General features: G+C 38.9%; 1 protein-coding gene across 2 annotated transcripts in view; it reads left to right on the top strand.

The window, feature by feature from the left end:
• SLC39A8 (solute carrier family 39 member 8) overlaps positions 1–16,173 on the top strand; it is a 69,061-nt gene that overhangs the window by 9,967 nt on the left and 42,921 nt on the right. For both annotated transcript variants that reach the window (XM_033106730.1, XM_033106729.1), the window contains exon 3: positions 11,852–12,014. In XM_033106730.1, coding sequence (XP_032962621.1) covers positions 11,852–12,014 — 163 coding nt within the window. The remainder of the gene's footprint in view (positions 1–11,851; positions 12,015–16,173) is intronic.

Raw genomic sequence — 16,173 nt, 5'->3', positions numbered from 1 at the left:
TGTGTTTAGGAATTGGCTCTGTTTTCGTCCAAAATTTACATCCCTATTGAAATGTGAATGGCTGGGAGTCCTTATTATACTTCTAGAAACTGGCATAATTGTGGTTTTAAATTTAGACTCGCTTCAGGACCTCTGTATGGGTTTCGCAGGCTAAAAGAATTTAGGGCCCTTTGCGCTATGCTGACCTTGTTAGTTGGTAAAGCAGGTAAGAGAACAGGAGCCATTTGGTCTCACTGGGAGAAGCGAGAGATGTATCTTTTCAGGGACAGTGAAAGAGAAAGTTAGCCCAATTCAGATGAATAGCAACGGCAAAATCAGTATGCCGATTTTGGAGTTGGGCAACAGAGCCTGCTTTATATATGTGTACGTAGAATATATTGAACACATGTGCTAAAAGCACACAGACCCATTTGTGAATGGATGCATGTATTGATGAAACCAGGTAATTGAATGTGTATATCAAATCATGATGTGCTACAGTTTCGTTTAGGAGCAGGCGTCTCAGAATCTAGGTATATTCTACAGCTACACAGATTAATGAGAAAAACGAGACATTGGCTGTGTCTCTAGTCTTGGGACGGATGCCATTTAAGGACATGTTCTGGGTCAGGCCTTCACACCAGCAGGGGAAGCAGGACTTGTCCTAGAGGAATGATAGCTAATGTTTGTGGCATAGCATCGTGCTCAGTGCTTTCTTATACCCCGTCCTATGGACCCTCCTAACCTCATGGGGTAGGTAATCTACCTATTGCCATGGGGAAACCGAGTCGTAGCTACTAGACTGAATGCCTCACGCAAAGTCATAGCTCTGAAGCGGCAGAATGAGGAATCCACTCCAGCGTAACTAGACTTCAGAACCTATTCTCTTTCCACTGCTGCTCCTATTGCGGAAGACTCTCATCCCACGGAGGGGCTGGTTTATTTTTCAAAAAAGTCAAATGCCTCCTATGACATCCAAGTGCCTGGATGTCAAGGTAGAACTGATGCCACTTTCTTGAAGGCAGTGGGAACTGTACGATCACTTGGAGCAGGAAGGTGTTCTCTGCTGGTTTTCCTCCTGTTTCAATACAACAAGAGAAACAAGTGTCATTATTATTTTTCCTGCTGAGGCTGTCTCTGCAATAGTCAGGGCTAGATCTAAAACCTGATAGTAATTCCTCCCCAAGCTGTTTTTCAACTTTGCATTGTGACTTCCTCAGTTTCTCCAGAAACTGAGGCACAAATAAGTCATTGGCAAAAGTCACCACATGCCCCAATTTGTCTGGGAGAATGTGTTCATTCCAATTTTGAATTGTCAGTTCTTCTCCACTGTGCTGGTTTCAGGCACATGCTAGGGAGCCCTCTGCTGTGACTCCCCCGGATAGCCCATCGTCTGTGCCCTACTTTCTGTATGTAACTGGACGGAGGAAATGTATGAATTCCTATTCCATTCCTTCATCTTCCAGTCCTTCCTGAACATAGCGTGGTCTGGCTCTGTCCCCAACACTGCCTTGGAATGACTCTATAAGATGCCACTCCGGACCTTCTTATTGCTAAATACAATGGACATTTCTCAGGTTTTACCTCTCTGTTAGTTTTGATGGTGTTGAACACATCCTACTTGAAACACATCCTTTTTCTTCCCTGTGTCTACCTTGTTTTTCTTACCTCTCTGGCTGCTGCTTTTCGACGTCAAGGTCCTCTGCTCAGTCTTCAAATGTTGGTTTTCCTTAGGGTTCTATCTCAAGACCTCTTTCTTTTAGTTTGACACGCTTTTCCTGTACAACCTCAGTCCTTCCTACGTAGTTACCATCTGTCTGTTTTCCAAAGGGGTTGGCTTGGTTCGGATTTCTCTTGTGACGTTCAGCTTTGCATAGCCTGTTGCCCATCGATGTGTGAATCTCTCCCTTCCCTGCTCGACAGACCTCAGCCTGTCCCAAATGGAATTCTCCAACTCCATCCTTTCCCCATCCAAACCTCCTGGTAATTCTGTTTTACCAATCTGAGTGCTTCGCATCACCACTGTTCGGTTGACTAAGCGGAAAAACTTGGTGTTATCCTTGACTCCTCTCTCTCCCTACTTCCCATATCAAATGTGTAGAAGTCCTGTCACCATAACAGCAAATATCTGTAATCTCTCTAAACGCCAGTATTCTCTTGTGCGATGGCGGTAATTCTGCCGACTTTATGGGATTGTTGAGGAGATGAATTACATATGGTATCTCGCCATTCTGTCTGTGCCTGACATGCTGTACGTGCTCAGGAATGTCTGCTGTGTTGCGGCTGTGACCCACTATATCCAGTCTTGTCCCATGTCCCTCTCTGTCATCCGCATTGCTGCCAGACTTACATCCTTAATACACACATCTGATCACGTCACCATCCTCAAATGGCTTCTGATTACTGTTAGAATAAAACCTAAACTCCTTGCTTGGTATTTAAGGCCGTGCGTTATCTCCATGTTTCTCCAGCCTACCTTTCCTCCACAAGAGAGAGAACACATCTGGCAGTGTCCTTATTGGGAATGTGAGCCGCTCAGCTTCCACGAGGCACAGTCCATGGCAAAACAGAATCTGAAGCCACCTCTGGGGGGCATTTGAATGGGATGATATTTCATTTCTGCTGTGGCATAATGCGCACAAGATCAGATGGCCCCATTATTTTGTATTATTTAATGGGTGCCATTTGACAAGATAGCTAAGTAGAGAAAACAGTCCACGTTTTGAGAAAAGGAAGAAAACTTAAATAGTGGAAAAACTTATTATTTTTCTCCCATAGGTTCTGGATGTAGCATTCATTTGCTAGCCTTAAAAATGTCTTTTAAATAATTACTTTATGTATCAATCAGGATTCTTTCATCTGAACATGAAACAATCTTAACTTTAATTAGCTTAAGTCAAAAAGGGAATTCATTGCCTCAGGTAACTGAAGAGTTAAGGGTAGAACCAGCTTTGGGCACAGCTGTATCCAGGGGACCAGTGATGCTATTGGAAACCTTTTTTTGGTATTGGAAAATTAACAGGTATTGGAAACCTGTCTTTTCTCTACTTACATTTCACTTTCTTTCACACGGTGGGAGAAAATGGAATAAGGAGTCCCCAGGCTCATAGCAATCCTAGTCGCTCTTCTTCAATAGCTCCATCAGAGAGCGGACAGGTCTGAGTCTTATGCTGCCTGGTCAGCCTCACTTAAATCACACAGGAGGCTTCCATGGCAGTAAGGCCGTCGGCTACTAGATGACGGGAGTTGTCTTACGCAGGCAAAAACAATAGGCATTCACTACATTTTACCCGCCTAGGTTATTTCTTATGTTTTGGGCTTATCTTGCTCTGTCTTATTCTCTGGCTTCTTTCCTTGCTTTCGTGAAAATTATATACGTATCCCCAAAACTTCTGTCTCCTTTCTGTGTGGTGTCTTCTGATGATCACCTCCACTCCTATTCAGTTATTATCTCCTTACAGAAGAGAGCCACATCCTTATATCTGGCCTCTATCTTTCTCAGAGAAAGCTCACTCATCATCTCCCAAAGGTATTGGTGTCCCAAAGGTATTGCGACTTAAAATGTCTAAAGCCACACTGACCACCATCCTTCATGTGTTTCTCTTCCTGGGTTTCCTAATCACACCACTAGGGACATCCTCTTCCCACTTTCCCAGAGTTTGAACCTCAGAGTAGCTTTGACTATTTTCCTCTGCATATCATTTCTCCCTGGTGTGAACTCTCATAGTTCTTTATCATTATGCCTTTTATGAATCTCTCACTTTCTCTCTGGTTTTATAGATATTGGTGTATCTGATTTATTTCTGCCACAATTATTTAGGTTTATTGATGGAAGGTACTACGACTTATTTATCTTTGTAGTACAATAGTTCCCCCCTTATCCATGGTGTTAGTTACCAATGGTCAACTGTGGTCCAAAAATGTTCAATGGAAAATTCCAGAAATAAGCAATTCATAAATTTTAGGTTGTGCCTCATTCTGAGTAGCATGATGAAATCTCTTGCTGTTCTGCTCCATCTTGCCCAGGATGTGAATCATTCCTTTAGTGAGGGCTGAAAAAAAAATGAAAACAAAACTTTTCCTCTCACCTTCTAAGTTCTTCTAGCTGGGCTAATACTTCAAATGACATTCCGCAGATTAACAGAAGAAAATAAAATTTTAATATGTGTGCATGGGAAATTCACACCAGCATGAACATTCCAAAGACAGTGAGGAAAAATTGGGTCTAAATGTCATTTTTGACAAAGAAAAAAAGGGAGGAATGGGATTTTAGATTTTAAACATGAAAGTGGGAGATTTATAGGTAATTGAGGAAGAGTGGAACAAACATGGCAGGCAAATCCTGCCAGGCAACCAAGTAACAATGGGACACAGTGTGTGATCCAGGTACCAGACCCCTACCTGAAGCCCTTGTATCCAATTAGGCTAAGGGGAACATCCTAAGATTCTCTGCCTAGAGTAGGCCTTTCCATCTGAATGTCTTTGGCAGAAAAGTGGGAGGTTCGAAGATTCTTTCTGAGTCTTTCGTTTCTTAATAACCAGCTCAAAATCAGTATCTCTAACGGCACAGTTTTGGGGGTGGCAAAACTGTGGTTCCCTTCACTCTGTCCATCATATCCGTGCTGTGGATGCTCCTTGCCATTGATCACTTAGTAGCGTTCTCGGTTGTCAGGTCAACTGCCATGTTATTGAAGTGTCTGTTCAAGTAACCTCTATTGTACTAAATAATGGCCCCAAAGCACTAGAGTAGTGATGCTGGCAATTGGTGGTATATGCTGAAGAGCAGCTGTAAAGTGCTTCCTTTAAGTGAAAAGTTCTCAATAAGGGAAGGAAAAAATCGCATGCTGAGGTTGCTAAGATCTATGATAAGAACGAATCTTCAACGAATTGTGAAGGAGGAAGAAGAAATTCATGCTGGTTTGCTGAGACAGAGAGAGAGAGAGTGAGACTACATTCACATAAATTTTATTACAATGAATTTATTCATTGTTTATTTTGGAGGTGAATGGGTATGTTTAAGCGGTATATTGTTGTAAAATCTTCTAGTTTATTGTTAGCTGTTAATTTCTTACTGTGCCTGATTTATAAATTAAATTTTATCATAGGTGTGTATGTATAGGAAAAAACAGTATCTATGGAGTTCAGTTCTATCTAAGGTTGCAGGCATCCATTGAGGGTTTTGGAATGGATCTCCTGTAAATAATGGGGAGCTAATGTATTTCTTTTTTGGTTGTCATCCCCCAGTGTCCCCCACTTTCCATTTCTCCCATCAATATTATACCCTGATTTTTAAGATTCAATAAGTATTTGTTGAAAGGAAGAAAGAATTTATGTGATACATAGTATAATTACATGGTTATTATACTTGGTATTGTTAAAGAAAACCAGAACCTGGCAGTAGTTAAAACAATAAAAACAAAGTTTATTCAAGGACCATTGCAAGAGGAGAGAAGTGGTGTCAGTACAGAATTGGGCTCAATTCTGAATACAACAAGGACAAGCAGAGATTTACAACCAAGAAGCGGGGGTGGAGGAGGGGGGCAGTGGATGGAAAATTATTAAGAGGAAACATCAGGAGTGTGTGGGGGGATTTGGTTAAACAGACTTAACAGGATTTTTGCTGAAGGCAGGTCAGGGTGATCAGATATCAGGGGTCGGGGGTTCTCTTTAAACTGACTTAGCAGGATTCTTCCTAAAACTGGTCAATGCAGGCCCCACAAGGACACTTGCAAGGTTGAAGCTTACAGGGCTTAGAGGAGCCTGGCTACAGGTTGTCAAGTAGAGAGTGTGTCATTATCTGAACTATGCAATTTTAAATCTTGTGGAACTCCTTGGCATTTATTATAAGCAGATTTCTACTGTATGAAATGTAGAGTGAAGAACTTGATCTTGAATCATTCAACACCACCACTGCCCTTGCACCAGCCCCTAGCACTCCTTCAAAGGTATGTCTAGGAAAGAAGCAGAACAAACAAACAAATGAACAAACAAACAAACAAACAAACAAACGATTTGACTAGTCAGAACTGGTGAGGAAGAAGAAATAGGGGAAGCAGAAGAAGAAATGTATGGAACTATTTGCTAAAATGATTTTGACTGTGATTTGAAGTCTCATTTATGATATGTATCTAAATCCCCTTACCTCTTCTCTTCTACCACGTACCTTACTTTGATTTGTCATGTACTCGTATGTAAGGCCCATTTGAGATCACCTTAATGTGGCAAGAGACTAACGAATAGTTTAACTGAAAATTGAGAAAATGTCTTTAGGAAAAAAACCCATTAAACATTAGGGCATCTGCTGGCTGGAGTTTGCCTCTGATAGTACAAAGCTCAAGAGGCCACAGCAAACATCAGACGACACGCTTGAGAATAGCAGTGTTGTAAACACAGACAGAAGAAAAGCTCGGTACATAAAGGTGAAGCAGAGGGTGAAAGCTCAGGAAGTTATATTGAGGCACATACTATTCTGGCAAATCACTCTGAGTTGTTTTTTGAGGAGTCCTGTGGATCCCAGTAGTTTCAAAATTTATTCATTGTTTATTTTGGAGGTGAATGGGTATGTTTAAGCGGATGTTTGAACTTCCTCAGTGGTTCTACTGGTTTTGTTGTCACCCTCCCAATTCAGGCTCTCATCCTGTTTGTCCCTGCTCTGGGAAAACTGCCCTTTCTTAGACAACTTCTTTATTTGTTTTAGGTTCAACTTTGTTAAATCAAAGCATCATAGAAATCAATACACAAATATCTGTTGTGTTTCTATACACTAATAACGAACTATCAGAAAGAGAAATTAAGAAAACAATTTTATTTACATTTGCATCAAAGAAATTAAAATATTTAGGAATACATTTAACTAAGGATGTGAAAGACCTATATATTGAAAATTACAAGATATTGATGAAAGAAATTGAAGGAGACACAAATAAATGTAAAGTAATTCTATGCTTACGGATTGGAAGAATCAATATTGTTAAAATGTTCGTACTACCCAAAGTAATCTATAGATTCAGTGCACTCTCTGTTAGAATTCTAGTGGCATTTTTCACAGAAATAGAAAAAAATAATCCTAAAATTTGTGTGGAACCACAAAGAACCCTCAGTAGCTAAAGCAATCTTGAGAAAAAAGAACAAACCTGCGGGCATGTAGTATGATATGGTATTGGCATAAAATGGCATGGTATTGGCATAAAAACAGACACATAGATCAATGGAACAAAATAGAGAGCCCAAAAATAAAACCATGCCTATATGGTCAATTAATTGAAGGAGCCAATGGGGAAAGGAGTCTCTTCAATAAGTGCTGTTGGGAAAACTGGAGAGCTACATGCAAAAGAATGAAACTTGACCACTACCTTACATCATACACAAAAATTAACTCAAAATGGATTAAAGATTTGAATGTTAAGACCATAAAACTCTTAGAAGAAAACATAGGCGGCAAGCTCCTTCACTTAAACCTTGGCAATAATTTTTTAATCTGATACCAACAGCAAAAGTAACAAAAGTAAAAGTAAACAAATAGGACCGCATCAAAGCAAATAGTTTCTGCACAGTAAATGAAACAAAATGAAAAGGCAGCCTACTGAATGGGAGAAAATATTTGCAAATCATATATCTAATAAAGGGCTACTGTCCCAAATATATAAAGAACTCATATAAACTGAGCAACAAAAAGAACCAAACAATCTGATTGAAAAATGGGCAGGAGATCTAATAGACATTTTCCGAAGAAGAAGTACATATGGCCAACAGGTACATGAAAAGGTGTTCAAATCATGAGTCACTAGGGAAATGGAAATCAAAACCACAATGAGATATCACCTCACAGAGTGACTATTGTGAGAAAGACAAGAAGTAACAAGTGTTGGCAAGTATATGGAAAAAAGGGCCCTTGTGCACTTTTGGTGGGAATATAACGTGTAGCCACTGCAGAAAACAGTATGGAGATTCCTTAAAAAATTAAATATAGAGCTGTCATATGATCTAGCAGTTCTACTTCTGGGTATTTATCTGAAGAAAACAAAAACACTAACTTGAAAAGATACAGGAACCCCCATATTCGTTGCAGCATTATTACAACAGCAAAGATATGGAAACAACTTAAATGTCCATTGATGGACGAATGGGTAAAGAAGAAGTGGTACCATGGAATATTACTTAGCCATAAAAAGCAATGAAATCTTGCCATTGGCAACAATATGGATGAACCTAGAGTGTATTATGCTGAGTGGAATAAGTCAGACAGAGAAAGACAAATACCATATGATCTCTTTTATATGTGGAATATAAAACAAAACAAACAAAACCAAGCTCATAGATACAGAGAACAGATTGGCTGTTGCCAGAAGTAGGGCATAGGGAGTGGGAGAATAGGTAAAGGAAGTCAAAAGGTAAAAATAAAAATAAAATAAAATAAAACAAAAAAGGTTATTTGAAGCTGAATTAGACTGCTGTATGAAACTATTTGTTTTCTACTTGCTGGTACATAGCTATTTTAAATAAATCAGGCCTGCCATTAATTTCGTTTTGCCACACTGTTAGCATTCTATCCCCATTCTCATATCATAAGGCAAGATCTAGAGTTTCGTCATCACTCCACCTACTTACTCTTTCTTGAGATTGAGCAGCTGCTGCTGTCAAAGTGCTATTATCCATGATTGCCTACCAAAATTTCCACACAGCTGCTTCACAGATCAGGACTCTAAGTTTTCTTACAGTATTGATTAATCTTTTGATTGCAGTGTTTTTTTTTTTTTCCCCTAACTGTATGTAGGAGAGTGTCTTTAATGATATACAACAGACAATTTGGGCATCCTTAAGAGAGACTTTCAAATGCTTGATTCCATTTACAGTTAAAAACAAACTTAAAAAAATTAAAAAAAAATTAAATTTTCACTTACTGGTGACATTCAGCAGTGTATTGGTTTCAGGTGCAGAACATAGTGGTTAGAAATTTATGTAACTTACAAAGTGATCCCCTGATAAGTCTAGTACCCACCCCGACACCGTAAACAGTTATTACAGTATTATTGACTATATTCCCTGCTTTATTTTACATCCCTGTGACTATTTTGTAATTGCCAATTTGTACTTATTAATCCCTTCACTTTTTTCACTCAGCCCATAAAAAATGAATTTTGCATTGTGATCCAATGTACATGTGCATGGTATGTATAATGTGTAGCTGAAGTAAATTTTGATTAGGCAATACTTATCCTTGTTATGTGTGATACACTCTACAGTTTCTATTATATGGTTTTTCACTTCCTTACAAATACTGACCATAAATGGATTTCCTGACCCGCTAATGGGTCACAATTGGAATCTGAAAAGAACTGTTTAACAGTCATCACATTTTATGACACCTTAGACTGTTAATTCTGAAACGACTTTGTAAATTACCAACGTGTAGCTTCCCCTCTTTCTCTTATTTTATAGCTGAAGAAACTTGAAATCCAAGTGGGTTAAGCCCTTTTTTTTTTGCAGGGACACAGTGCTGCTTTGTGTTTGTACTACTACACCCATCTATTCCTGGAATCATACAGAGGGCATTTAGACCACATGGACTCTGTAATTTTTGAGCCTAGCAATTACGCTCCTGGGTGGTTTCATGGTAACGAATAAACTCTATGCACTTTCCCTTCCCCAGTTGGCTATCAAGCTATTTTCTCTCTCCATTAGTTTATTATCCCCTATTCTTGCCAAAGGGAGGGCTGTTAACAAAGTGTTGAGTGTACTGTCTCCTCTTCTAGGGATGGCACACAGCTGTCATTGTCATGAACCCAAAGGAGAGCATGGGTTGAATAAGAAACAGCTGTAGGCATATACTTAGACATTTAAAAACAAGAGGTCTAAATGTGTATTTTCTTTAAGGCAATTGCAGTCTTACATCTTGACAGCTCTATACATCTTGACGTATTTGGTGTTTTTCATCTTTTTTTCAAAATCAGTAGTGGTCTCCTTGTACCAAAATCTTACATTTTAAGTTCACTGTTTCTGTTATGAAGGGAATTATAGCATTTATGGTCAAACAATGAACAAAAACTTTTGAGTTCTCAATGCCATTCATAGTGTATTCACCAGCATGGGCTGCTATAACAAAAATACTATTGACTGGGTGGCTTAAACAGCAGAAATTTATTTTCTCCAGTTCTGGAGACTGGTAGAGGTGACAAAAGGGTTGGTGTCTGGTGAGAACTCTGTCCTTGGATTGTAGATGGCTGCTTTCTTGCCGTGTCCTCACATGGTGGAGAGAGGGTGAGAAGCAAGCTCTTTCCTGTCTCTTCATGTAAGTCCACTAATCTGATTGGAGCAGGGCCCCATGCTCATGACTTCATCTATTCCAGAGGCTCCATCTCCAAATATCACCACATTGGGGATTAGGGCTTCAACACATGAATTTTAGAAGGACACAATCCAGTCCATCATACCAAGCTAAGATCTTGTGGGGTTTAAATAGGGGCTAAAGTATGCAAAGACATGCTCTCAATTGCATTTATTAAAGACAGACTCTTCTATTGGAGTGAATGTTTGCCTTTCACACTCTATAATTCTTACCACATTCATTAGCAATAGTAGCCCATGTAATTTCTTTCATATTCTTCTTAATAATACAAGTATGTGTAAAACAGTTTTCGATTCAATTGTGCCTAAGAGTAAAATGATACATTTAAAAAGTTATTTTTGCAGAGAATTCTTTCTAACGAAGATTCTATTTCTCGTTAATAGTTACTGAATTTCTAAACAGCCCATCACTATTTCAAAACTTTATATAATATAGAAAAGCTACGAACCATCCTGAGAACAATACATGTTTTAGCAAACAACCGTTAGTGCTAGACGTATTTTAAAACAGCTTTTATGTATTGGGGTTATTATTGCTGTCTAGGAGGATGGGTGAACGGTGAAACTGTGAGGGTGCCTGGTGTTTGTCCACAAGAAATGTTACAGAGAGCCGCTGTGATAAGCCACACTAAATACACACTCAAACTAAACAAAAACAGAGAGAGAAGATTGAGAATCCTGGATTGTCTTAAAGCCCTTTGTGTTAAAGTCCTTGGAAACCCGCAAGCCAGTTCTTACCCTTTTGGCTGCTGTAGGTAGACTGTTGATCAAGAAGGGGGGGAAGGAGGAGGGAGGGGAGGGATGGGAGGGAGGGAGGGAGGGAGGGCTGGAGGGAGGGTGGGAGGGAGGGCGGGAGGGAGGCGAGGGAGGGAGGGAGGGAGGAGGGATGGAGGAGGGAGGGAGGGAGGGAGGGAGGAGGGGGGAGGAGGGGGAGGGAGGGAGGAGGGAGGGAGGGAGGAGGGAGGGAGGGAAGGAAGGGAAGGAAGGAAGGAAGGAAGGAAGGGAAGGAAGGAAGGAAGGAAGGAAGGAAGGAAGGAAGGAAGGAATAAAGGACGGAAGGGGAAGGAAGGAAGGAAGGAAGGAAGGAAGGAAAGGAAGGAAGGAAGGGAAGGAAGGAAGGAAGGAAGGAAGCGGAAGGAAGGGGGAAGGAAGGAAGGAAGGAAGGAAGGAAGGGAAGGGAGGAAGAAGGGAAGGAAGGAAGAGGAATGAAGTAAGTCTCATGCAAGTCAGTGACTTCCTTCATTCCTTCCTTCCTTACCTTCCTTCCTGCCTTCCTTCCTTCCTTCCTTCCTTCCTTCCTTCCTTCCTTCCTTCCTTCCTTCCTTCCTTCCTTCCTTCCTTCCTTTTGCTATTATTCTGGTTTCTAGGTGTGGGCTGTTTTCCAATTTTTGGGGTCTATACATTTCTGTAGTGTATATTCTGTAGTGTATTCCAAACACAGGAAATATTCTGTGTCTCTATAGTATCTTTGTTTGGGTGCTTTTACTATATTAACACATATATGTTTACTTTGTTTCTGTTATTTCAGTGTTTGTCAGCTGAAGAGATCTTTTCCCTTCATGGTTTTTCAAATGCAACTCAGATAACCAGCTTGAACTTCTCTGTCATCTGTCCAGCAGTCCTACAGCAACTGAACTTTCACCCTTGTGACGAGTGGCCCAAACACAAAACAAAACCTAGTCTTTCTGAAGGTATGTTGGAAGCTTCTTGTCCCATTTGTTTGAAAACTCTATGGGTTAGCCTGAAATGAAGTTAACATGTTTCTTTTTCTACTTTACTATTTTTATTTCTCTATATAGAACCTCCTGGTAAAGTACTTACGTTCTGGAAGTATTTAGAATAAGAATAATTAGAACTCATTTAAGCTTCACAAGCTATGCTTTTCTATTTGTGGAGTCAAAATTATATGTCGTGCCACTTAAAAACTTCATGAAACTCAATTCTAGATTTTAAACAATCTGTTTTCTACTGTGCATATTGGATTACATATTAACTATTTGGCTCAACATTGATCAGTTAATTTCCATTACCTTGAGCTTGTAATATTATTTAAAAACCTGTCAGGTTATCTATAATTGTCAGTAAAGGAATAAGAGAACTAGCGTGGCTTTAGATTACATTTTAAGGGACTGAGTTATTACTGCTGTAATTTTTATAATGAAAGAAAATGCTGGCAACTATTTTAAGTACCTATAATGATATTGCCATAGATGCTGCATTTTAAAGGAATAATCTGCTGCAAAGAAATTTTAAAATATAAGAAAACAAGTGCATGCTTACTGTACAATTCACACACTTAGACGTGAAGACGAGTTCTTTCACAAATGAGATAAACCAATTGTTCAGGGAATCAATTTGTTAGCTACATACAATTTCTTGGTATTCTCAAATTGTTACCCTGCCCCACATGGGTATTTTAATTCTCATTGTTTTGTTCATTTATTCATTCGATAAATGTTTATTGAATGACATGCCAAGCACTGTTCTGTGTATTGAGGCTTTAGTCATGAACAAGAAGTAAAATTCCCTGCCCTCTTATGTCTTATGATGTAATGGAGAGAAGAAATAATAAACATTTATACAAATAAGTAAATAAATTTATTTTCAGAGTGATAAATGCTATGAAGAAAATAAAGTAGGTAATGGGTAGCAGGAGATGGTGGGTGAGTGTGATTTTTAGATGGGCCAAGGAGACCATTCTGATGAGATTATATTTGAATAGAGTCCTGACTGAGGGGGGTGGATGGAGAGGGCCATGACAAGATCTTCTCTGAGGGAAGAACATTCTAGGTTGAGGGAATTGTCAGCATAAGCTTGGAAATGTGTTTGGCATGTGTAAGGAAGGGCAAGAAAGCCTGCGTGTATGGAGCATGGTAAGCAGGAGGGAAAACAGAAGGAGGTCGGGTACCAACGGATCCAGAGACACATAAGGCGCAGTAAATTGATTGGACTTTATTCTGAATGTGGTAGGAAGGCATTGTAGGGTTCTAAGTGGGTGAGTGACATGATTTTATTTGGATTTGTAAAAGATGATTCCACCTGCAGTTGGAAGGATAGATTGTAATGGGGTAACAGTAGAAGCAAGGAGATTGGACAGGAGGCTGTTGCCCGGGGTCGTGCTCAGGATGCTGGGGACTTGGGCTAAGGTGGGAGTAGTAGGAGTGTGGAGAAGTGATCAGATTCAGGATGGATCGTGGAGACTGTGCTAAAATGGTTTGCCTCTGGCCTGGATGTGGGGGAGGGAAAGATGAATCAAGGTTTGAGCCATTGAAACTGGATAGATGGTTGGGCCATTTCCTGGGATGGAGAAGACTGGGGAGGAGCAGTTGGTTGTGAAGGAAGCAAGTGGTGAGGGTTAAGAGTACGATTTTTGGCATGGTCAGTTTGAGACGTTGATATAGACTAACAAGGAGAGATGTCCAGTAGTCAGTGGCATGCACACATTTGGAGCTCAGAGAATAGGTGGAGGCTGGAGCTACGTCATCTTAGAGACAGCATTTGAAGCCACTGGTCTGAGTGAGCGCATTTAACTGAGCAAAATAGATACTATAAAAAAAATAAAGATAGAGAAGAAAGGGAAGCCTCAACAAAGGAAGTATCTATTTTCCTTTCTTTTGGATTCCTTTAGAATATATATTAATACTTCAATCTCTCTATATGTGAATAACAGAAATAACAGTAACAGTGACAAAAATAATGATAATAGCCAACTCTTATGTAGCATGTAGCCCTTACTATGTTGCAGGTGCTGTTCCAAGTACGTTGTGCATGTTAACTAATTTGTCTTCATACAATAATGTAGGAACTACTACTCTCATTTTACAACTAAGGAAACCGAGGTACAGAGAGTTTAAAGTTATTTGCTCAAGAGTACACAGCTTGTCCATGGCAAAGCCAGGTTCAAACCCAGGTTGTCTCGCTTTTAGAACCCATGTTCTCTTTTATATTCTACATTTACATATACAAAGAATAGAAATCACCAAATATACTTTATCAATATAATTATCAGTTTTGTGAATAACAATAATTTTAGAGCTAATTGTCCAAGCAAATTTTTTTTCCAGAATATGTACTAAATTGAAATACATTTATATTTCTACAAGTCTGTTTAACTTTAATATAGTTTATACTTTACATTCAAAAGTAAAGTGAGTAAATGCTTTATATACTGACATTTACTAATAGTAGAGCATAGTAAAAGCATAGATTCTAAGGTCAGCCCACCTGGGCTCAAGTCTCAACTCTGTAATTTTCCAGCTATGTTTGCACATGACTTTATTTATGTCTTTCTGCCTCAGTTTTCTTATCTAAAATAGGAACCTTCTCCAAGGGTTGTCATAAGGATTGAGTAACTTAATATTGGCAAAGAATTTAAAATGTCACCTAACATATAGTTAGGTACTATATATATGTCTGTTAAATAAAATAATATCTAACCTACATAATTCTGAATACTGGAGATGAGGATTCAGAAAAAGCAAATCCTCTACTCTCTGCAGGTTAATTACTGATATTCAAAAGTGCTTTAAACCTCAATTCTCAGGTTTAATCTATCTCAGGAGCCAGAAGATAGGAACAGGAAAGTGAAAACAGGAAGTGAGAGAATTAATTCTAGAGTCAAAACTGCAAAGTCCTAAAATGGAAAAATCAACATTTGTGACTTATAAGATCAGAGAGGCACCAACTATTTCGACAGAGGACCCCCTAAAAGAGAGAAATACCTCTTAGGCTGCACATTATCTTAGGAATTGAAATGGGGCTAGACTGGGAGGGGTGGGTGGGAGGGGATAGAGAAATGTTTCTAGAGAATTAGGGAAACTAGTACAGTGCTTATTATTACCAATCTAGGATGTTTAATTTGATAATATATTGCCTTTATTTGGTGTTTAATATCTTAATTATTTTATTTTAGTGCAGCTGTGTGAAGTTGAGAAATTATTTAATGTCTCTGCACCTCATTTGCGTCATCTATAAAATAGAGATAAGAATAGTGCCTTCCTTATAGAATTGTTGGGGGTATTAAATGACTAAACATATGTAAGTACCTAGAATGTTGCCTGGCACGGAATAGAAAGAAGTATTTGCTCTTCTTATACATGTGTTCAAACATTCACTCCAACCCATGCCCGCTGTGTAAACTGGTTCTTTTCCCACTGAGAAATATGTTTTTTAAATAATGAAATGCACTGTATTCTTGATATAACTGTTCACCTAATATAGAGTCAATTCTGAGTTCATTCAAGGGAATGAAAACTCAAAATAAAAGTAATCCAAGAGACATGATACAAGGAGTTTATGAACACATTTGCACTGATGTTTCAGCGGGCAGATATCAGTCTGATTTATTAGGGGCCTCATGTTTTGTGATTTTAAAATTGTCTTTCAGGTCTTTATAAACTCATATCGATGAGTGCAATAAATGGATGGTAAATTAAATTCTCTAGGAGATAAATTAATTAAGATTTACCAATAATTTAATGATTCAAAATTGCCTCATTTTTACTGACGAGGTCACAGGATGTTGTTTAATTCAAATAATAGATGAGAATAATAGAATTTCACTTGTAGCATCCCTGGAGATCACACTGTCTAACTCCGTAATACAATTGATGACATAAGTCTTAAGCTCCAGAGCTGTTAAATGGCTTCCTCTTGGTACAATACCTGAAGTGGGATGAGAGCCCAGGGCTACTAACTCCTAGTTTGTTTTTCCTTTCACTGTAGAATAATGAGCTAAAATTTATATTATAGTCTACTTACTTTTTTTTTTTTTTTTGAAAATAGTAATGACATTTGTGGAACACTTAACTATATTCTGGGGACTGCTTGACTGCTTTAACTGGTTTTATT

The sequence above is a fragment of the Rhinolophus ferrumequinum genome, chromosome 5 (assembly GCF_004115265.2).
Source record: "Rhinolophus ferrumequinum isolate MPI-CBG mRhiFer1 chromosome 5, mRhiFer1_v1.p, whole genome shotgun sequence".
Taxonomy (NCBI): domain Eukaryota; kingdom Metazoa; phylum Chordata; class Mammalia; order Chiroptera; family Rhinolophidae; genus Rhinolophus; species Rhinolophus ferrumequinum.
Note: the sequence above shows the minus strand (reverse complement) of the source record. Positions and strands in the feature narration are given on the sequence as shown.